This window comes from Eptatretus burgeri, chromosome 5 (genome assembly GCF_056783735.1).
Source record: "Eptatretus burgeri isolate ZD-2024b chromosome 5, Ebu_testis_v1, whole genome shotgun sequence".
Taxonomy (NCBI): Eukaryota; Metazoa; Chordata; class Myxini; order Myxiniformes; family Myxinidae; genus Eptatretus; species Eptatretus burgeri.
This window is the reverse complement of record NC_140965.1, coordinates 78620529-78644576: the sequence shown is the minus strand read 5'-3', so window position 1 is coordinate 78644576 and position 24048 is coordinate 78620529. Positions and strand designations below refer to the sequence as shown.

The window sequence follows — 24048 nt, the reverse complement described above, 5'->3', positions numbered from 1 at the left end:
ATGGTGGAACAAGTGTGTACGTGTGGGAGGGGGAGTACTTTGAAGGGAATTAATGATGTAAGTAGTTAATGCTTCATAAAATGATTTTCTGACATTCACCAAACTTTTTTGATCACAACTCATCAAGGGAGAGAGACAGCGCATGCGCAAAATGCCTCATTTGGCATTCATACGTCATCTTGAAAGTCGTGTATTTGGAGACACCACTTGAGCAATTTAAAAAGTCTCAAAAGACAACTTTCCTGTGAGATATTTTTGCTTCCACTTCTATTCACACAAGGTTGAATACCCAATTGTCGATACTATAAAAGGAGACGTGTGTGCATGCCTTGTGTCTGAGTTCCCCCCATTGGTTGGACGGTTCACTTGACACAACCCACGATTTCTATACAACAGCTGCCATGTTGGTGCTTACTGTGATGTTAAATCAGATATCTTCACAGCTGTCATATTCACAATCGCCATGCCCTCCCTATGAGTTTTCCCTTCATTGTAAAATGACCAAAGCAACAGTTAAAAGGATTTTGAGCTGATATTGGTCACAGGCCTTGTGAAGATAAACCTTAGCGATCGAGGCAGAGATCTGTTGTCTACACACCTCCCAAATAACTGTGTCATTCTCTTTAGCAGGGCTTTTACTGCAGAGGTTATGCAGATCCTTGCTATTATTTCCGACTATTTTCTCTTAAACGACTCGACCAGGAACCATAAAACCCATGTCATTACAAAGTTATTTGTTGAGGACTTCTGGAAGTCTTGCGATATTGTGAAAGAAAACATCTATCATTATTTACTTTTAATGATATAATGTGTATATATATATATATATATATATATATATATATATATATATATGTATATATATATATATATATATATATATATATATATATATATATATATATATATATATATATATATATATATATATATATATATTGTTGCGGTTCTCAGAACCGCATGCATACAACAGATATGTGTCCCGAGACAGTTATGCCATTAATATGCGTGTGGATAGACCCCTTCCTTTTGTTTAGTGGGAAGACAAGGGAGTGCATTGCGATGGTCTAATCATAAGGTTATTAAATCATTTTTTCCTTTTTAGATCCTTGTGGAGGATCTCTAAGTCTTACTCACATTGTTGTTCTTCATCTCCTTCTTGTGGACTTTTTGTTTCACAGCCTACAGTTTTCATCGAAACTTCCTGAAACTTGGCATATATATGTAAAAATACCCTGCGCAGACAATAACCATCTCTGATTTTGAAAATTCCTCCTAGAAAAAAAGTTATGACGTCAAAATATCTCCGCTTATGGCAATCGCCTAAAAAAATTATCTCCGAAACTAGGCAAGCTTTTTGAATTCTGTTTGTGGGAATCGAAGAGGGCATTAGCAGAGATGAATTATCACACATATGATACATCACTATGATGTCATATCAATGTTTTTGACGTCATTCCTATTTTTTGACATTTTTTGTTTTACAACCCAGAGTTTTCATCGGATCTTCGTGAAACTTGCCATGTATATGCAGAAAGTCCACGCGCAGGTAGTACCTGTAATGGAAGCGAGAGAAGAACCTTCAGAGTTTAGGCTTTATTCCATTTGATTGGAGCCGCTTCTACGGGCACACCAGGAAATACAAACGCAGTATGGAGTACAAGCAGTAAGGTACACACGCGCAACTAATCACCGCAAAATAAATCAGTATTATATATCAATCAGTGTTCTCACCATTCAATGAGCACCAAGTGAGCCGGCGACATACAATGGCAATGCCCCAGGGACAAAACCCCGCGGCCGAGCCGAACCTCAGCTTTATCTCTTCCGTGCTCGAGCCGGGCATCATGTGATCACACGTCACGACCTTCCATTCACCACATTCTCCCCGTCTTTAAAATGTAACTAGAGGCCCAGCTAACGCACCATGATTACTTCAGCGCTACAGGAGTATACATTTCAAGCAATGCGAACTATCTAATCTACAGAAGCATACATGCCAAGCAGTGAGGATTATTTTGAGTTGTAGGAGCATGGTAATGAGCATCGATATATTATGTAACGAGCATATAGGAGCATGAGCATCGAGGATGCCGATAATCCCCTTTACAGATTGAGTCGGCGAGGGGGTATTATTCGCCGGCCTCTCCGGGAGTAGATGGCGGTTTCACTTGAGGGAGGCTTCCGATCCTTTTGGTGAGCCTTCGACTCGTGCCGGAGATGACTCCCCGATCGCCCCCGGGTGGAACGCGGTAGCTCCGCTGTCACCCTTCTCGGGTGGAGTCCCTGGGGGAGAAACACCTGGGGAGGGAATGTCAGAGGGAGGTGTGCCAGATGGTGGTGTACCGGCGGGGGGAGTACCTGAGGGAGCCAAATGACGAACCGACACAGTGGTCTCCCTGCCATCCGGGAGCCTGACATGAGCGTATTCTGGATTAGTATCGATGAGCTCGACCCCTTCCACCATGGGTTCATACTTGCTTTGTCGTACCGGGCGTTTCATGAACACTGTTCCGGGATGGGTTAGCCAGTCGGGCACCGATTGGCCGTCAACATAACGTCGTTGGTGAGTAAACATTCGGTCGTGAGGAGTCGCATTGGTGGACGTGCAGAGCAGAGAGCGTATGGAATTCAGAGCGTCGAGAAGGGTAACCTCCCACCGCTCGGGGCCCAGTCCTCTTGATTTCAACGCCAGAGTTACGGCTTTCCAAATAACTCCATTATAACGTTCCACCTGACCATTACCCTGTGGGTTGTAACCCGTCGTTCGACTAATTGCTATGCCGTGCTCTAATAGGAACTGTTTTAGCCCGGCCGACATGAAACACGGCCCTCTGTCTGAATTTATGTACGAAGGTTTCCCAAACATAGCGAAGAGGTCAGACAGACATTTCACGACAGTGCCCGAGGTCATATCCGAGCACGGAAACGCGAAAGGGAACCTTGAATACTCATCAACAACAGTGAATATGTATCTGTTGTCTGTCTCGGTCGGCAGGGGCCCTTTGAAGTCAATGTTTAGTCTCTCGAAGGGAGAAGTGGCCTTGATCAGTCTGCCAGGAGCCGCGCCATAGAATCTGGGTTTTAGTTCAGCACAAACAGGGCATGAAGCATTCATTTGTTTAATATCTTCAATAGAATAGGGCAGGTTCTGTCTGCTTACGAAATGTGCCATTCTGGTTACCCCCGGGTGGCAAAGAGACACATGGAGGTCTTGCAAAGCCCGACTGATTACCGCCGAGCAGTAGACCCGCGAGAAGGTGTCTGCAGCAGGGTTTTCCCTCCCAGGCCGGTAAACAATGTCGTAACTATAGCAAGCTAGGTCTATCCGCCATCTCATAATTTTTTCATTCTTAATTTTCCCGTTATTTTTCCCATCAAACATGAATGCCACGGATCGTTGGTCCGTAACGAGCGTGAAGTGATTTCCCAGCAAATAATGTCTCCATTTCCGCAGCGCTTCGACGATGGCGTACGCTTCCTTCTCTATCGCTGAGTGTCTCTGCTCGCTTCCAGAGAGAGTTCTCGAGAAGAACGCGACGGGTCTCCCAGACTGATTAAGCGTAGCAGCTATGGCATGATCTGAAGCGTCGGTCTCCACCACAAAGGGCACCGAGCTATCGATCGATAATATCACGGAATTACTGATATCGTCTTTGAGGTTGTGGAAAGCTGTCACAACAGCGGCATCTGGTGGAAAGTTTTTGCAATGCACTGGGGGATGTATTTTCTCGGAGTATTGCGAAATCCATCTCGCATAGTAAGCAAACATGCCGATCACCCGGCGCATCGTCTGTAGGTCCTGAGGTGGTGGTAGCTCACGGAGCGGGCGCAATCGTTCAGGATCAGGCTTAATTGTGCCGTCGGCTATCGTGTAGCCGAGAAGGTCAATTGACCTTGCCGAGAATACGCATTTCTCATAGTTGAGAGTCAGATTATATTTTCTAGCAATGCTCAAGAATCTGTCCAGATTCATGTCATGTTCCCCCTGATCCCTACCGCACACTGTGACATTGTCCACGTAAACAAAAGTGTCTTTGAGGTTTTCATCTGAGATGATGTCGTCCATAACCCGTTGGAAGCAAGCTACTCCATTCGTGACACCGAATGGTATCCTCCTGAACTGGTAGAGGCGCCTCCCTGCCTGGAATGCGGTGTAAGGTTTGTCTTCCTCTCGGATGGGAATTTGGTGATAGGCGCTTCGCAAATCAATGGTGCTGAATACCTTATAATTGGCCACGCGTTCGACCATCTCGTCTATGCGCGGCAGGGGGTAGGCATCGAGTTGGGTAAAGCGATTGACCGTTTGGGAATAATCGACAACCATTCGTTTCTTATGGTTCTGACTGCTGGTTACTAACACCTGTGCGCGCCATAGCGAATCGCTCGGTTCTATAATTCCTTCTTCCAGTAATCGCTTGGTTTCTGAAGTGATGAAATTCATGTCAGCAGTGGTATATCGCCGCGATTTGATCGCTATCGGTTTGCAGACTGGCGACAGGTTAGCGAACAGCTGGGGGGACGTCACCTCCGCGGTGGTCAAAGCATTTAAAATTAGACGAGGTTTGCTTCCTCCAAAGGGTATTTCGACGCTCGTGTGCTGCTTGAGGACATTATGACCCAGAATTACGTCTGCGCACAAATCACGAAGCACCAGTACCCTTACATCCCGATGCGTGTACCCTTTTACGTCCAATTCGACTTTGCAGTACCTTCGTACGCGGGATTGTAGTGAGGTGGCGGCCATGCATACCGTATTGTCTGTCGGGTGGATTTTCCATTTCCTGCCCTTCACTAGCGAGCTGTTGACGAAACTTTCAGAGCTACCGGTATCAATCAGTGCCTCAGCCATATGCCCGTTAATTCGTACGTTGATGATAGCCTTGGATAGATTCCCCGGGGAGGCTGCAGTTAATTTATTTTGCGAGTAGAGAGCTGCAGAAGTGGGTTTATTTCTCCTTCGAGTAGATTTACATACCCTGGCATAATGCCCTTTCTTGTCGCAATTCATGCATGTGGCATCTCTGGCAGGGCATTTTTGACGAGGGTGCCTTTTGTACCCACAAAAGAAGCATTTACCAACCGGAGCAGTTGCTGAGGAGTTTGACGTGGCCTGGGTATCCGGCTCCTCGGGTGTTTCTCCATCCCCTATGTCTGGCTGTGTCTGTGCCAGTGGGGTTCCTTGGGTTCCCATCGTAGCAGCGTTCATTAGCAGCATCGGTGTCCCAAATGACTCAGATTGCTGCTGTGCCGTATCCATCGCTCGAGCCTGATCGACTACCTTGTCAAGAGTGGGTTGCACTTTCTCTAGTAAGCGTTGCCGTATGTGGACTGATCTGAGTCCTTGGATGAATGCCTCCCGTGTCGCTTCCTTTCGGTGTTCCTCGGCGCTTACGGCCCGGAAGCTGCAGTCTTTTCCCAGCTGATTCAGAGCTTGCAGGAACTGATCGATTGTCTCCCCGGCTGCTTGCTTGCGTGTGTTGAGAAGATGTCGTATGTATACCTCGTTCTTGCGCTTCACGTAGAGCGCCTGCAGCACGTCGATCGCTGCTTCGTAAGTGTCGCACTCCGAGAAGAGCCTGAATACACTGGGCGAGACATGATTCACGAGAGCGGCAAATTTGTCAGCTCCCTCTTCGATGATGGTCAGATAGTGTGAGAAGGAACGGAACCAATGCGACCATTTCATTTCTGCGTCAGTCGCGTTTGGGTCTGCGTCGAACCTCTCTGGTTTGTAGATCTTGTCCATCGTTGGTTGAGAGAGCCGAGAAAACCAAATGGAATAAATTGTAATGAAAGCGAGAGAAGAACCTTCAGAGTTTAGGCTTTATTCCATTTGATTGGAGCCGCTTCTACGGGCACACCAGGAAATACAAACGCAGTATGGAGTACAAGCAGTAAGGTACACACGCGCAACTAATCACCGCAAAATAAATCAGTATTATATATCAATCAGTGTTCTCACCATTCAATGAGCACCAAGTGAGCCGGCGACATACAATGGCAAAGCCCCAGGGACAAAACCCCGCGGCCGAGCCGAACCTCAGCTTTATCTCTTCTGTGCTCCAGCCGGGCATCATGTGATCACACGTCACGACCTTCCATTCACCACAGTACCCTTCTCCGATTTTGGAAATTCTTCCTAGAAATAAGTTGACGTCATAATATCGCCGCTAATGGAAATCGCCTATACCATTATCTCCAAAACTAGGCAAGCTGTTTGAATTTTGTTTGCGGGAATCAAGCCGGGCATTAGCACAGATAATTTATCGCAAACCCGATACATCACAATGACGTCATATTCGTTTTTATGACGTCATCATTAAGAGGACGAGAATCTTAGCTCATTTGAGCTTGTTTATTTCATCCACACTCTATTTCTTTTCTGAGGCAAAATCTGCGATGCGCGCTTTGGGCTCGACGAGCGCTTTGAGCTTCCACCGTCTAGCCGAAACTAGACATGTGCGGCGAGTCACGTACACTTTAGCACCCAGGTGGGTGGGCTGGACCGGCGTCTGCCCGAAATCCAGCCCAGGCTGGCAGACCACGTGAGGGGTCGGGGCCATTCAGAACGCTGACTCAGGCAATGACATTGGATTCGGCATGGCCCCTCCCCCGAGCTCCAGGCTCTCGAAAACACGGAGAAGTCCTCTGTGAAAGGATGTGTTGAGTGAAGTGTTGTGTTCGGTGTGTGTGTTCTTCACGTGGAGTGTTCCTGCTTCTTGACTCCGCCCTTGTCTCGTCTCGAAGATCGAGTTCGGCAGGTGGGTGGACCTGCCAGTGGAGCCATGTGGAGCCAGTGGAACCAGTGCCAGCCCAGCCACGAAATTTTGCAAGAGCACAGGAGAAAATTTGTGGGCCAGGCCCAAATTAATAACGCACACCAGCCAACACAGGCGACGGGAAACGTGGTTGCTCGAACCGATTGTTTAAAGAGACAGGCGTGTTGAAAAGCCCCTGGGATAGATTAAAGTTTAATAAATAGCAAGGATAGATAGACAACATGTACCCCTTCACACCATCCATCCCTTCGCTGTTCGTAGGCTGCTGGACTCATCTTGGAAATTTCTGAAACCTGTGGGAGCTATTCTGAGGCGGCATTGGGCCTCGAGACAGGTTCACTTGTCTCTTCCTCAATCCTTTCAAAAGGGATCTTGGGGATTGGGAATAGACAGTTTGGACAGGTTAGCCGAACAAAGACAATAAGGGTGCTCGGGACACACGTAATTATTATTATTATTATTATTATTATTATTATTTTTTTTTAAAGTCTAAATTTAGTTTTGTTTTTTTTGTTACAAGTTAATGGGGGTGGGTATGGACAAGGACAGAAATAGGCAATAGGTTGGGGGGAGACCGTAGGGTAGGACTGAGCCCGTCTTTGGACTGGCCGACGCCACTACACTCCCTCCACAACCTCACGAGACCACACCGAGGCCGGCCAGCTTCATGTGCCGACCTGCTGTTGCACTGCACCTTACCTGGTCTGCATTTGCCATGCCTTTTTCTGCCTTTGCCTTGACTCCATTTCCCATACCTGCCCATGCCTTTATTTGCCTTGCCATATCACATAACCTTACCATGTGCGCCAGGACCATCTTTGTGAAAGTATTTGCAAGGACTGCCCTGCAGGCAGCCACGTCACCAGGGACTGCATTTGTGCAGCCCGGACATCTCCTTGTTGTTTATAAAGGCCAGTTCAAATGGACTGTGCGATGGTGTGTGGCCTGCCATGTTAGGGTGAGTTGCCTCCAGCAGCCAGGCACAGGAAAAATAAATAAAACCAACAAACAAAGGACAATTGAGGGCCCTGAAGATGCCTAATCATCGATTGCCTGCTGCTACGCTCATCCCCGAATGTTGCCTTTATTGTTCTCTCCTCAAGTCACAGGTCCTGGGCCATGGGCCATGGGTAATGTAAATATTAGAAATGTATATCGTTCTAACCCACCTGTTTGTTTGTTTAGTTCCGGCAATGTAGTTAAGTTGTCCGAATGAGTCTGTTAGTTTAGTTAAGGCAACGCACTAGCTTATTTTTTGGGGGACATGTATTCAAAATGTTGCACTCAGGGATCCGTAGGTAAAATGTACGAGGGGAAACTACACCTGCATGCCACACAAATGTTGACGACTCGGGTCGAGTCGAGCCAGTCAGAACGCCGACTCAGGCGATGACGTGGAATTCGGCCTGGCTCGTCCCCCGAGCTCCGGGCTCTATAAAACACGGAGAAGTCCTCCGTGAAAGGGTGTGTTGAGTGAAGTGTTGTGTTCAGTGTGGGTGTTCTTTACGTGGAGTGTTCCTGCTTCTTGACTCCACCCACGTCTCGCCTCGATGAACCGCCTCCTGCCTGGTCCCGCCTACTGCTCCACCCTCGCACTCTGGACTCCGCCTTTTCCACTCAAGCTCCTCCTTCAGAACACGATCTCCACATGTGCGGCTGTGGCCAGAACAACGCGACTATTGTTGGGTACCACACCATGGAGCATCCCTCCCCCGAAACGCCCAGGTACCGAAAGCTATAACCTCAACTTCCCTCTCTCCCTGGCTGCAAAAGTCCCTTTTCATTGGGGTTTCTTTTTCTGTGTGTGTGTCTGAGTGTGCTGGCACCTGTCTGTTAAGTAAGCCTGTAGAAGATCCTTATTTTTGTTACTGTTAATAATCTCGCGTCAAGTCTGCACTGTGTCTGCTTTCGTAAGTTGCTTGTATTATTGTCGCATCCCACACCTCTCTCCTCTTTCCCTGCGTTACATACCCAATAAATCTTTGTTCTGCCACATGCTATTCCTCGCTCGCTTGTAAATAAATAATTGTCATTAGAAATGTTCCCAGCTCGCCTTTGTCTTTTCTCTCATTGGTCCAGCATGGTTCGGATATAAGTTTAGCCGGGTCTTTATTCCCAACGATCCATTCCTACTTTAGCCAGTACATCCTTGGCAGTGCCGCTCGGCTGCATCCGATCTGGTAGAGTGATCCGGTTCGGACAAGGCGTACCGAGGGCGTGGTTCCCCGGTGGTTAAACCGCATGGTTAATTAGGTAACCCGATTCCATAGACGGGGGGACCCTAGGACACGCGGTTGAGTTATTGGTGTCCATGGTCGGTTAAGCGACTCGCCGCATCACGGAATTATCCGTGTGCGACGGCCTACAATTCCGGGGAGTCTGGTGGGAATCGACGTCGCTTCCCCCACCTAGTGGTCTTCTCACCCGACCCCACCGGCCCGCAAAAATATACATACATCAGGAAGAAGGTAAATGGTTTTGGGTTTCATGGTCACTTGACAGTTACAATTCCATGGGGTTTCTGCATATCTCGCAGTATTGTGAATTGGATAGGTGACCGTGACCGCTATGACATGTCGGAGCTGGTGCAGTCACAGTTTCGGTGACGTCGGTGATCGTATGATAGGGGAGAGGAAAGTGTTAGTCTGCTGTTCTGATATATGTGGGCACACTCGTTTGCTTTTATGAGCATGGGGAGGGTAAGGAGAGGAGGACAGAGTTGGTATTGGAAAATGGGGGGGGGAGGGAGGGGGTAGCAAAGATGGGACAGAGTTTGAGTGGGAGATTGAGGCTTTGGTGGAGGTTTGAGGAGTTGTGGTGGTGGGGGGGGGTAAGGAAGGGGTTTAAACATTTGGAATGCAGAGGGGATTGATGCCTTAGGGTTTGGAGGGGGAGGTTGAGGCCTTGGGGGGGGGAGTTGAGTTGTGGTGAGGGGGGGGGGGTTTGAAGGCTTGAAGTATGGAGGGGATTGACACCTTAGGTTTGGGAGGTGGGGGGGGATGAGGACATGTACTTGGGGTTGAAAGGCAGAGGTTGAGGACTTGGGGATTGGGAGGTGGGGGTGGTTGATGACTTAGGGTTTGAGGATTTTCAGTCACATTTTACATTGCACGGACATTCTGCAGATCCCTGTTGGTGTGTTAGAATTTTCATTGAAAGTTACAATAACAACTGTTTTAACATGTATTTTGAAGCAATGCACAGTGCCGACCGCTGTGTTATGGGCAGATAAAGACTTCATGAGTACAATATTACTTCTCGAGCACAGGTGGCTGCGGCAACTTACTTCAGGAAAGTTGAGGCTGCAATCCACTTCAGTCAATACTTTACTTCTGCTTGGGTGAGAATAAATACCAGACTGTGCTCTCTCTCTCTCTCTCTCTCTCACTTGTGTATGAGGCATACTGTGTTAATGCTACGATTCATCAATGAAGTTCAATTTATTTTGTTTAATCGCCATTCGTTCAAGTGTCAATGTGACAAAAACCAAATGGCATCTAATACAGATGTAAGCATGCAAAGTGTGTACGTGTACGATATAAGCGTGACATATCATTCACATTTAATGTATTGTAAAAACAAATTGCCAGTAAAAGTGGTGCAAATCTTCAGCATCAACGAGCTATGACATGGTGGTAGTTTGGGTTGGGGGATGAGACGGGGGGGGGGGGGGGGAGTGATGGGAGGGAAAGAGGACATTAAGGGTTTGTGTCCCCATTTAAAAATACAAAGCAACCTCGACCACTCTCCCAGCGTAATAATAATTCTTCTTTTCAGACACAAAGTCCATACATCGATCATCACTGTGCAGTACTCGTTTCACACAAAAGGAGGTTATCCCTCCTCTGCACAAGTGATGAAGCACTAAGATCAACAACATGATTGATTTCATGAGCATGTTGTCAATAAGAATGACATGGTTTTTAAAGCTATGCACTGACTTTCTGAACAATTCTTGAAAAGACATCACAATATGATTTACAAAAGTTTGGAAAGCGCGATGCTGGCTAGTAAGGCCCAGCAATCATCGAAAGGCATTGCTATAGAAGACAGTGATATTACGCATGGATGACTGCAACTGAACAAAATTGCTCCACAAAGTTGAACAATACAGGTTGCGACAGTAGAATAACAAATGACACTTCATTTCATCAGAACAGATTAAAAAAAAACTTACGAATCAGCACATTTGCTCACACACAGTAGGAGCGATATTGTCGCTTAATGTCGTGATCATCATGCATGTCAATACTGATGATGTGACCGAGGTATGTACACCTGTCAACATACTTCAATAGGCCACCGCACAAGTAGAAATCAGATAAGTGGTCAAACCTAACGTGTCGAGTCTGAAACACCGTGCATACTGATTTCGCAGTGTTGTACAGAATATCAAGTTCAGCAGCTTTCTGTTCACAAATCTCTGATAACATCCGCAAGGAGACAAAGAATGAGCCAGTAGACTCATATCATCAGCATAATAAATGTTATTGGCAGACATTCCTAACACTTTACAACCAACCGTTGCACTATTCAAACTTTTTGACGAATCATCTGTGTACACATGAAACAGAAAGGGGGACATGACACCACCCTGTCTGACCCCATTAGACACCTGTAAGGCACCAGACAACATATTCCCCCACCAACCCATAGACTTTTGTTTCCCAAAACAGTTTTGCAAAAGACATACAAAGCACGTAGAAACACCACACTCCAACAGCTTTTTGAGCAGCGTCCAGTGATTATTTCTGTTAACAGACTTCCGTGCATCCAAAAAAAACAACCAAATACTGTGCAGGACCTCTCTGTGTCACATAAAAATCAATAACCTGCTTAAACACAAACAAAGTTAAATCAGTGGAGTGACCCTTTCAAAAAAACCAAACTGGTTATCACAAATACTTGCATTGGTCCAGCTGGCTAAAAAGACACACTCAAGTACTTTCGATCCACAGTAGCAAGAGCAATAGGACGATATTTGTCCGTCCTGGAGATATCATCAGCCTTACTTTCACTCGGGGTACAATAACACCAGTGGTAAGGGTTTGATGCAAATGATCATGAACAAGCACTTACGAGAAGACTGTGAAGCACAAGTAGCCAAGCATCGGCAAATTTTAGATGCTCTGCAGAAAGTCCATCAGTCCCTCCAGATTTGCCACATTTCATATCTCTCACAATATCAACAATTTCATATGCAGTGACAGAAACATTATCATCATCAATGAGCGAGCCATACAGTGTTTCCATGACAATCAACTCATGCTTGTCACTATGCACAAAATTCAACAAACAACTAAAATGGTCTTGCTGCATGGCAACACCATTAGCTGGTCCTGAGGCCCCACCAACAGCGAGGCGAGCAAAGTGTGTGTTGGATGTTTCTCTACTTACCGCCCTCCAGAATTAGATGTAATCATTATCGTCTAATTTTGTAGTGAATTTTTTAGCTCTTATCTTGGACTCATGATGGGGGTTTACCATTAATGACCCCAAAGGGGATGAGCCTCTTTGGATACATCATACAGATCTTGCACATACTCATGATATTGTTGATAATAACAAGAGCGAGAATTGCTTTGCAATCCATGTCCTCCAACGGTCCCAATGAATGTTCGGGAGATAAAAATTTGTTTGCGTTTAATGCAAGCTCGAGCCAATACCAGAGCCAAAATGAAGAAGAAGAAGCCTTGTTCTGGTCGATTCGGCAAAAAAGAAGGAAAATCAATTTTCATTTACTGATATATTTTGTAGACTAGAAACCAATAAAGACAAACTACGATAACAAACCAGAGATAAAATTTAGTTTCCTCTGACACGTGCTCGAGCCGATACCACAACCAAAACGAAGAAGAAACTGAATTTTCTAAGTCTCAAAAGGGCATAACTCTGAAAAATTGACGAAGCGCCCTGAAACGCGAATTTGTTCTCCAACTTATCATAATAAAGCCATGTACCAAGTTTCAGTTGAATATGCTATAGGGTCTGGGAAAAGGTCTGAAAAACCACAGGTGGGGTGCACTAACAGATGGACAGATGGAGAGCAAACCCACAGTCCCTTTAGTGATACCGGTAGGGGACTAACAATGAATAATAACCACCAAATGTTTTGTGTTGCTGACTTTCTCAGATTGTTTTGTCTTTGTGGCGAATGAACTTTCAAATTGAAAAGGCAGCATCTACCGTGAAAATAGAAATTGCAATATTTACAGATCTTTAAATTGCTCAATACTAAATTTTATGCTTCTTGGTCAGACTGAAATTGAACTGCCATCAGATAGCATTTGAAGATGAGGAATGTTATGTTGGAATAAATTTTAGGATATCACATGCTGTTATTGAGTAACATGTGTAAGAGGTGTGGTGAGCATGTTGGTTTTGGAAGGGTTTGAAAGTGTAGATCATGCTATGGGTACAATGCATGGTGGAATTGCTGTTACATATCGCATGCCTCACAGTTTCCTACATATGGATATTGTTACAATATAGATTAGATGTCATCAGTCCACTTCTGCAAACTGCTGCTCCTTTGAACAGTTAATAGATGCACCTTTCTGTGTCCACTGTAATAATTTTTTTTGTTTGTTTATAATTATTCTTTCTATTGAATGATTTTCACCATTCATTTTCTGCTCATTTGTGGCTTCAGGATATCTTCGTTTTTTATCTGTTAATTTCTTCATTGTCTGGTCCTGGGTTTGACCCTTGACGAGTTTGAATTTGATGCAGGTCCGACAGAGCGCTGCATCATAGTGTGTCGGCTTTAAGTGGAGGGGGTGGGAGGGGAGGGGAGTGTGGAAGGAGACATTGAGCTGCTCAACTCATCTGCTTGCATTAATTATGAAGCTTCTCATGTCTGTGGACCTGAAATATTTTTTTGCATCTTTTGAAAAATATGTATTTTTCGTCGGGTACCATGACAAAATTCCAAATAATTTATCTCTCTGCAGCTGCCATGGTAGTAGGTTGTCAAGGGGCATCTGATACAAATGCATCATGAGCTTTGCCAATACTGATACAACCAGCAATCTGATTTCATAATTTAATTCTGGTTTGATATGCATCCACAAGAATGAACTTTTCATGTCCATTATTTTTACAAATTAATGTTAAATGCACTGGCATCTTGTAATGAAATTCTCCTACATTGCCTTATATTTCCAAGTTCTTCCATGATGTTTAGGTCAATGTAAAAGTAATTACCTTGTACTCTGCTCCTTTGTTTCAAAACATACTCTGCTCCTAACAGCTTTCCATTTGGCCTTAGCTTCAACAATTGCAGAAGATGCTCTGGTAGTGTGGTATTAAACAGCAGAGTAACTTGCAAGGCATACTTCATGTAGGAAAAGGGGGAGTGGGTTGGGTAGGAAGTGGGTTTGAACTGGTGTTTACATGGTGCTTACAGTGATGCTCTACATTTTCACCATATTTGCAAATGTAATAAATGCATACTCCCTAAAAAGTGTTCACATGGGTACAGGCATAATGTGCCAATTGGTTTCCCCATGTGCCTGTTTCCTCCTACACTACCTTTTGTGTAGGGCTCATAACATTTGTTGCCAGGATTTTTTAGCTTATCTGGAATTGGAATTCCAGATAAGGTATTGTCATCGTACACCATCTGTCCGTCTGTCAGTCTGTCCATCCATCCATCCGTCCATCTCCCCTTCCGTCCCCTATTTTGACTTCTCCAGCCAAATCTCTGGGCTGATCTGGCTGAAATTTGGCAGCAATGTACCGCTCCAGACTAGTAACGGGTATTGCAATGCTTGTTCTGGTCACATGACTTTTTATTCAGCCAAAATGGCCAACTTAGTAAATTTCTTCAAAAATCTTCTTCTCCAGAACCACAAGTCAGAATGCTACCAAATTTGGGTTGCAACACGAGGCCAGGGTAGGAATGTTAAATTGTGAAGGTCATGCTGATCTGATCACATGACCAGAAGTGTGTCAAAATGGCTGACAGCCAATTTTTGGGAAAATCATATAAATTCCTTCAAAAATATTCTTCTGCAGACCGACCAGTCAGAATGCTACCAAATTTGGATTACAATATTAGGCCAGGGTAGGGATGTTAAATTGCGGAAGTCATGCTGATTGTCTGACCAGAACTGTGTCAAAATGACGTTCATGCAAATTCACTCCAAATTCTTCTTCTCCAGACACACCAGTCAGAATGCTACCAAATTTGGGTTACAACATTAGGCCAGTGCCCAGATAAGCTATAGGTCCAATGGTCCTATTTTTATGCACCTGATGCTCACTTTTGTGCATCTTTGATTTTTTTTTATTTCCATCAACGTCATGAGTGAATTTTTAAAATAAGTGATACGCTTCTATTTTTATATCCCAACAGTGGATAGTGGAACTTAGGATCATTTGCCTGTTTTGTATTCATTCCTTGGCATTCAGACATATAATGTATATAGAAATAACTCGCATGGTGATGGCTTTACAAAACTGATTAAGAATATGGAGAAAGAAAACAGCTTTCAACCATAATTTTAACAATAACATACTTGCTAAAAATATAAATAGAATGTTAGTTTATTTACACATAAAAAGACAATTATATAACAAAAGCAATTGCAGAGGTAAAACAAAGCCTTGCTTAGTCAGATAATGCATTAAACATCATCCAAGCGCAATTGGTGCATTTATTTTGCTTGAACTTCCAACAATCCCTTTCCAAAGATGTTTATTTACCTGCAGTTCCACCGGCCATGCTTTATGACACCTTACAGGCAGACAATGCAGCTTTTTCACTGCAATTGGTGGGAAACAACGCAAAGGACTTCCTTGTGCTTCCGGGGGCAGCACGAGGAAAAGCAGATATATCTTTCCGAGTTGCAATGCCACTTGATTTTGAAACCGTGCCATCTTATGACTTCATGGTGAGTGATTTGATCTCACACCCTGTATTTAAACGTAATATGACTGAACTATGTAGTCGGGATTTAGACTGATAAGCAGTACCCTTTTATCCTGTTGAGAGTCAGAGCACAGCTGTCATGAATAAGGTAGCATCAAAGGTACTTCTATATCTGTTTACTGACTCTCAATGAGCTAAATCGTTGTTCAATTTCTTGAGCATAATAAAATGAGTTCCCATACTAGGAACATCAATGCAGGGTGAGGCCATTAGGTTCATCAAGGCTGTGCATTGGTTTCCAACCTATGGTTGTTTGTCCATGCTCTATCGTTTTTAAATGCTGAGTGTCAAGCAAGGAAGCATCATGTACAATTTTTAAAGTCTTTGGTTATGACTTGGCTGGGGTCAGGTTCGAACCACAGACCTTCCAGACTCAGAGCAGACTCTCTTATCATTACATCACTGAGTCTGGTAAAACAATTATAGGTTGTTAACCATTGCTCAGGCTTGATGAGCCAAATTGCCTCCTCCTGTATTGATTTTTCTTATTTTTGTAATATAAGGGAATTTTCTCTTTTTAAAAGTTTCAATCTGTTTGTCATGTGAAGTATTTTCACAGAGTTGTAAGATACAACAAAAGCCTTTTTGGATGAATATCATCCATACACATTGCGTAAATGCTGGAAAATTCCCAGGTTTCCTTAGCTGGGAAGTGCCCATTTTCCAATAACTGATTAATTATCACTCATCATTGGCACTCCATTACCTGCTTATTCTGGAACATGATGCTCTGAAGCTAAGCGATGGAATGCAGTATTCTCAGACTATCTATATTCTCTCATAATATTCTCACAATGAAAAAATCAGGTGTACTCGTGGGTAATTATCCCAACTGGAAAAGTATGTCCTACAACTTTTGAAAGGATATCATGGTGTACCGAAGCAGTTATCCTCCTCCGCCTTGGCTTTTCTTCTGTTGCTACACTGACATCACAACTTTTCTGGCAGATTTACGCGAATGAAACTTTGGGGACTCACGTTGGATCGGCTCGAGTGCGCATCACTTTGCTGAATGAAAACGACAACAGACCCATCTTTAAATTGCCCCTCTACAACACAAATATTGCTGAGAATGCCACCATTGGCACAAGCATTATTCGTGTCCAGGTGAGCCTGCCAGTTACTTTTACAAAGAGGTGTACTCACAGAGCTTGATTAGCTGGTGCTACTCTGCAAGTGTCTTCCATGGCTGGTGCTGGAACATACTGTAGATGCTGATTGGCAGTTGCCGGTATACACGAGTGTTCCTTTTCCGTGAGTGCCTCATTGGTCCTCCCGTCCATTTCGTATATTTTCTCAAATAATCCCCTCTCCCCTTGCTTAGTTTTATAATAAATAATTACTTCGAGATGTGCTGTCTCAGTGTTCAATTTTCTCTTATCTCTCCGTTGTGCTGTGCAACGTGTACTGTTCGAGCAGACTGTTTGTGCCGCGATATTGGAATTGGTATGTATGGTTAGACGGACATCGATGCAATTTTTTCATCCGACTTTCCCTGTATTTCATTGTACAAATTGATAACTACAGTTTTTTAAGTTGACGAGTTAAGGATAAAGCACAGGCATGATGGGCCAAACGGCCTCCTGCATTTCAATTCACATATGCAGTCAGTAAAGCTACAGTACTTTTTTTTATTACTGTAAATTAACTTAGCAGAAAATACTTTCCATTACTTTACAAAAAATAGATTAATACTTTACTCGTATATCCAACTTCCTCTACTCTCGAATTAATACTTTCATTAAAAATGCTTTACTTTCCAAGAAAGAAAACACTTATTTTACACAATAATTCATTAATAACTTACTTGTATCAAAAATCTTTCATTTAAATGTTTAATTTTACCTTTTATTTCTTCCTATCAAATGCTACCGAGTTGTAGGAAAATATAAAATGCCTTCAAATGTTCAACCATCGCTCAATTTCTATGCATGTTCCAAACTTGAATATAATCTCACATGTACTCTTTATCTTGGATTTTTCTTTTAATCGTGTTTCCAAACGAAATATTTGAAAATTAAAATAGAAGTCCTTTTACATCTCAATGGATGCGTTGTGGGATCTGCAGACATGAAAGGGTCACGTATCACAGAAATGTTAAGTACTGGACAATTTCAAGAATGACATCAGACGAGATGTCCATTCCAATTTCCAGTGCATTCTGTCAATATTTTTTGTTGTAAGATGATTATATCCATTACCAATACTTTTTTTTTGCATACAAAGTCAAGGCTCGTAGAAGAGCTAGAACACTAAACAGACCAGGACCCAGCAGAACAAAAGGAACAGGGGAGAGAGAGAGAGAGAGATAGAGATAGAGATAGAGAGAGAGAGAGAGAGAGAGAGAGAGAGAGAGAGAGAGAGAGAGAGAGAGAGAGAGAGAGAGAGAGAGAGAGAGAGAGAGAGAGAGAGAGAGAGAGAGAGAGAGAGAGAGAGAGAGAGAGAGAGAGAGAGAGAGAGAGAGAGAGAGAGAGAGAGAGAGAGAGAGAGAGAGATAGAGATAGAGATAGAGATATAGGGGGAACAGCAGGGTTGTAGGACAAGATAGAGGGAGACTTGGACAAACAATGGGTGTGGGGAGGAATGAGGGGTAGGGGATGATGCAATGGGTGGATAAGATGGATACAGAAGCAAACTCTGAAAAAGGAAAAACTGGAAATTTGGAGGGAGGTTGGCTCGTGGGTGGGAGAGTCAACAAGGGTAGAAAATATCATGGTTTTAAATGGGGGTCTGAGATGGTGGCGAACAGCTGCGTTGAAGACTGGGAAGGAAGATTGAGATCGAATAGAATGTGGAAGTTTTTTTTTTTTTTTTTTTTTTTTTTTTTGTATACCTTGGTCGAGGCTCGTATGAGAGCTAACACACAACTCACAGCAAGGAGGCATGAGACAAGAGGGGCGGGAGTGGAAGGGACAAATCATTGGGGAACAGACACGTGAACTGTGGAAGGGAGAGGGATGGGGATGGGACGGGGAACATGGCGAGGAGAAGATGGACATTACAGGGACTTTCAGGAAGGAAAGCAGGAGAATTGAAGGAAGTGGGCTTGGGTGGATTATCGGGGGTAGAAAAGATCGAGGATTTGGATGGGGGAAGATAAGAGGTGGTGGTGAACAGCTGTTTTGAAAGCCTGGAGGGAAGAATGGGAAAGAATAGAGTGAGGAAGTTTATTCCAAAGGCGGGAAAAAAGAGGAATGAAAGAGTGAAGATGAGCAGTGATTCGTGATTTTGGTAGTTTTACCAGAAGGGGGTTGTTGGCGGACCTTGAGCGCCCTGTGGAAATGTGGTTGGGACAAATCGCAGAGAGAGCAAGGGGGGCAAGGCTGGAGAGGAGTCGGTAGAAGACAGAAAGACCACCGACCAACCTGCGGTGATTGAGTGAGAGGCCCAAAGACTCAGCTTCATTGCGGGAGATGCCAATGATCTTAAAAGCCCTGGTTTCGACAGCGTGAAGTCGAGAAAGGTGGGAGGCAGGAGCACCAGCCCAGAGGGGAGAGCAGTACTCCATCAGGCTACGGACAAAAGCTTTGTAAGTGGTCAGGAGCTCAAGAGGGCCGAGGAAGGACTTTGCACGACGGAGGATTCCCAGTCGGCGACTGGCTTTTGAGGCAAGGTTGGAAATGTGACTTTCCCAGGAAAGGTCATGGCAGATAGTGAGACCCAGAAGCTTGAAAGAAAAGACTTCTTCCAGAGGATTGTTGAGAAAGTGGATGGGGGTTTTCTAAACGGTCCTTTCGAAGAGACATAGTGAGAGTGTGAGATTTGTCTGGATTGAAAGACATGTTCCACGTGTTGGACCAGTTTGTGATTTTATCCAGATCTGCAGTGAGCGAAGAAGCTGCTGCTTGCCGGTCTGAGGGATGACAGATGGTACGGCAGAGGGTGGAGTCATCGGCAAAGAGAAATAGAGGATTTTCCAGAGAGTCCGAGAGATCATTGATGAAAACCAGAAAAAGAACAGGGCCCAGAACGCTACCTTGAGGAACTCCAGCCTGCACAGGAAGAGGGGATGAAAGAACTCCATTTAGGGCCACACGTTGACTGCGACAGGAGAGGAAGTCTGCGAGCCATGAGTGGAGATGGCCTTGAATACCATGGGAAGAGAGTTTGGTGAGTAGGGCAGGGTGCCAGACTGTGTCAAAAGCACGTGATATGTCCAGGGATACGGCTCGGATTTCCTGTCTGGCATTGAGGACCTCCATCCATTGATGGGAGAGCAGTAGCAGCATATCTAGGGTAGAGTGACCTGGTCTGAAACCAAATTGATGATTGGAAATCAAGCCATTGGAGAAGAGGAAGGATTTCATGTCTGAAGCGATGATGGATTCCATAACCTTGCTGATGATTGGGAGAAGGCTGATTGGTCTATAGTTACACAGGTTCCACAGTTGATTCCACAGGCAGGAAAAGAGACAAACGAATGGGTGGAGGTGAGTAGGAGTCTGGATTTTGGGAATTTTACCAGAAGGGGTTGATGGTGGAGCACGTGTGTCCTGTAGGAATGCTACATTGTTTCAGCACAAGCTCATTAAAGCAAGTTTGACATCTCATGAAATGTCATCCACTGACCCAAGTCATCAAGAATATTTTCAGCTGCTGTGCTGTAAGAATCACTGAGGATGTTTCTCCCATCTTTTGAAGTTAAACTTCTGTTTATTGCATTTCCGAGCTCCTTCCATTGACTTGTTCTTCAACCTATGTATACTTGAAAGCACATTCATACTGTATACTGTACTTTTCAATACGATGGTACTTGCTGTGATTACTGAACTGTTTCAAGCATCATCTCTCACAGAGATAATCTGTTTTACCTCCTCCTTCCACACTCTCCTTCCTGTAAACTGTTTGGTTCCAGATTTTCATGGACTCGTAGATTTCCCTGATGGTTTGTAACTGTTTATATGTGGATAACATTGTGGATACAACCACGGAATCAACTTCTGTTATATTTAAGTTATTAACCGTTTATGTATTTATAATCTCGGGTAATGAAGTTTTAAAACTACCCAAATGTGCTTGCTTCATATTTGAGTCTAGCACTTTCTATCAATAGCATTGTTCAAGACACTGCCCATGATATATGGATAAGTCATGAAGTTGGCAAAATATTCAAATATCCTCGATATATTTCCCTTCTTTCAGATGGATACATTCTGCTGGTTAGGGCAGGAATTTGTAATTTGGCCACGGTGCCGGCGATAGCTTGCCCACTCTTAACGAAGGACACCTTGGTACAGTATCTTTAACTTCCACCATCTAATACCAGGAGATGGGACGCCCAGATTAACGTTCAACCGAAGGTTGGCACACACACACATTGATGAATCGCCCTGCTTGTGAAACACTAGGACGACAGTTCATAGCTGGGTCGGAATTCAAACCCAGGTGAGACAGCTTCGAGGCAAGTGTGTGTACCGCCAGGGCATCCAGTCATTATAATGAATAAACAAGAAAGACAAACAGGCAAATAAATAAGAATGATGCATTGCTGCAATAATGAAACGCAAAGTGAAAAAACACAAAATAGAATGCCCAACATGTATATCTCAGGCACAGTGCTGCTCCAATTTGTTAAAGTTTGAGGACAGTTTGTTTTGCAGATGCAAAAAATGACATTAAGATAACGTCACACTGATGAGCAGGCATCTGCGACATTAGTGGACAGTAACGGATCACGTACAATATGGTTAATTTGCAGATATAATCCATTGTACACGTTGGAGCTGTTATGTCGATCAATAAACACCGAGCTGCCTCATTGATGCCCTGAGGATTGCTCTCAATCGCCTGTTTCTCAAACGCTCTGACACTCATTGAGCAATAACGTGTTCATGTGCTGTTGGTGAGCAAAGGCATAAATTGTATTCCTCCAATGCACGGGTTAAAATGTCAAGTCTAGCTTTAAACCGTCACCCTGGTATTTCACAGGCAGGGCGATTGATCAATGTGCGTGTGCCTTCCATCAGTAAGGGCGTTAAACTTGGGCATTAGTTGATGGACGTTAAAGATTCCGCTGTGTCTTTTGCGTCAATTAAGTGAGTTATCTCTGGAACCCTGCCAAAATGCCAAAATTTCTGCTCTCACCTACAAGAGGCACTGCATGAACGGCACAGTGGTGCCACTGGCAAATGATGCCACCCATAGCCACTTGCTGCATACAAAAGAAGAAAGAGAAGTGGAGACCATGTTTGAACTGCCTGTAGCTTGCAAGATGTAATTTCTGTATTCGCTTAGACCTGCAGTTTGGGCAGAATGTAGCAAGTGAGTTCGTTGAACATTTGAAAAAGTTTGAGGGTGACAATTCCATCTTGTTTGCTTCTTCTTTTGTATGCAGCACATGGATGTGGGTTGCAATATTTTGCTGGGGGTGCAACTACTCCACTGACGCAGTTCCTCATGTAGGTTAGAGCAGGAATTTGTAATTTTGCCAGGTTGCTGGTGATAGCTCGCCTCCTCTTTGTAAAGGACACCGTGCACTATATAACGTCCAACAACTAATGCTGGCAAGATGGGACACCCAGTTTAATGTCCATCTGATTTACAGTACACACATTGATGCCTTTCCCTGCCTGTAAAACACCAGGATCACAGTTTATAGCTGGGCCAAGATTCAAACCCTGGCTAGACAGCGTAGAGGTGAGTGTGCCAACCTTTTGGCTATCCTGTTATATGGCTATGTTCATTACATCCATTGATGATTTGCTGCTACTCTTGCTATTACTCAACAGCTGCACACTTTGAAGTTCTTGCGCTTTCATGAACCGACACTGTATACAAATTTAAGGCGACCCTATTGACCACTATGTGTAGGGGGGAATGGTGGGGATTTCCCTGGCTCTAGTTGGTTTTATTTTTTTTTTAATCCTTGGCACTAAATCCGGGTCGAAGGGTACTTACAGGGGTGGATGGTGTTGCCCCCCAAAATAGGTATTTTCTATAACATTGGTTCATTGGTACATTTTGCTGATTCCGTCCCACGTTTACTTCTTCCTCAGTATCATTATTCTACCAGGTGAGTGCCCAGGGGTGTTGCCCCTCGTTATTTATTTATTTTATTCCGAGCTTTGCACTTGAAATTGCCACCCCCAAGGGGTATAAATTTAATTCCCCCCCCCCCGCCCTCCATCAAAAGATTTTGTTTTCATGATGATTGAATGAGTGAAATTTTAATGTGTGACGTTTATAAATGACTAGACGACCCATGTACCCGTTGGCTTCCCATTGTGACAGCGGTTGATGAAAAAAATAATTTCAAGAAGAAAAAATGATGGCTCCAGTGATGTATACCGCTGAGGTTGTTTGCATTGATCAAATAATCCTGAAGAGTACTTGACTGAATCGGGAATTGATTTTTTGATAAATTTTTTCGTTGCCCCATTTGAAGAAACTTGATACTGCACACCGCAGGCGAATGGTGAGTAAGGTGGCCTGAAAATGTTTGCGCTATCGTGTACCGTTTTGGCTGTATTTCGGGAACACTACATACATACTTACGTACATACATACAAGATGAGAGTTTTAGTAATATATAGATAATTGTACGCTGCATCCTTTTTGAGCACAAACCATTTTTTTTATCCCCCGCTGCGTGGCGGAAGGGGGATATTGTTGTCACCCGGGTCGTCCGTCCATCCGTCCGGCTTGCTGGGCGTCAACATTTATAGCTGTGAGTGCGATAACTCGTAAACTGTTTGTCTTATCGATTTGAAATTCGGGTCACACATGTACCACCTGAAAAGGAAGAACCCTATTGATTTTGGGCGTGGCCGGATCCAAGATGGCCGACTGGGGCGGTCGTCCGTCCGTCCGGCTGGCTGGCTGGGCGTCAACATTTATAGCTGTGAGTGCGATAACTCATAAACTGTTCACCTTATCGATTTGAAATTTGGGTCACACATGTACCACCTGAAAAGGAAGAATGCTATTGATTTTGGGCGTGGCCGGATCCAAGATGGTTGACTGTGGCTGCCATCTTGAAAAAAATGTTTTTTCGCCATATTGATTTGAAATTTGGGTCACACATGTACCACCTGAAAAGGAAGAACCCTATTGATTTTGGGCGTGGCTGGATCCAAGATGGCCGACTGAGGCGGTCATCCGTCTGTCCGGCTGGCTGGCCGGGTGTCAACATTTATAGCTGTGAGTGCGATAACTCAAACTGTTCGCCATATCGATTTCAAATTTGGGTCACACATGTACCACCTGAAAAGGAAGAACCCTATTGATTTTGGGCGTGGCCGGATCCAAGATGGCCGACTGGGGTGGTCGTCTGTCCGTCCAGCTGGCTGGCTGGGCGTCAACATTTTTTTTTTTTTTTTTTTTTTTTTTTTT

At 44.2% G+C, this 24048-nt stretch overlaps 1 protein-coding gene across 1 annotated transcript in view; it reads left to right on the top strand.

The window, feature by feature from the left end:
* The window catches only part of CDH23 (cadherin related 23), a 683120-nt gene that overhangs the window by 248065 nt on the left and 411007 nt on the right, over positions 1-24048 (top strand). Inside the window, exons 12-13 of the mRNA XM_085883587.1 lie at positions 15530-15679; positions 16666-16824. Of these exons, the coding sequence (XP_085739713.1) occupies positions 15530-15679; positions 16666-16824 (309 nt within the window). The remainder of the gene's footprint in view (positions 1-15529; positions 15680-16665; positions 16825-24048) is intronic.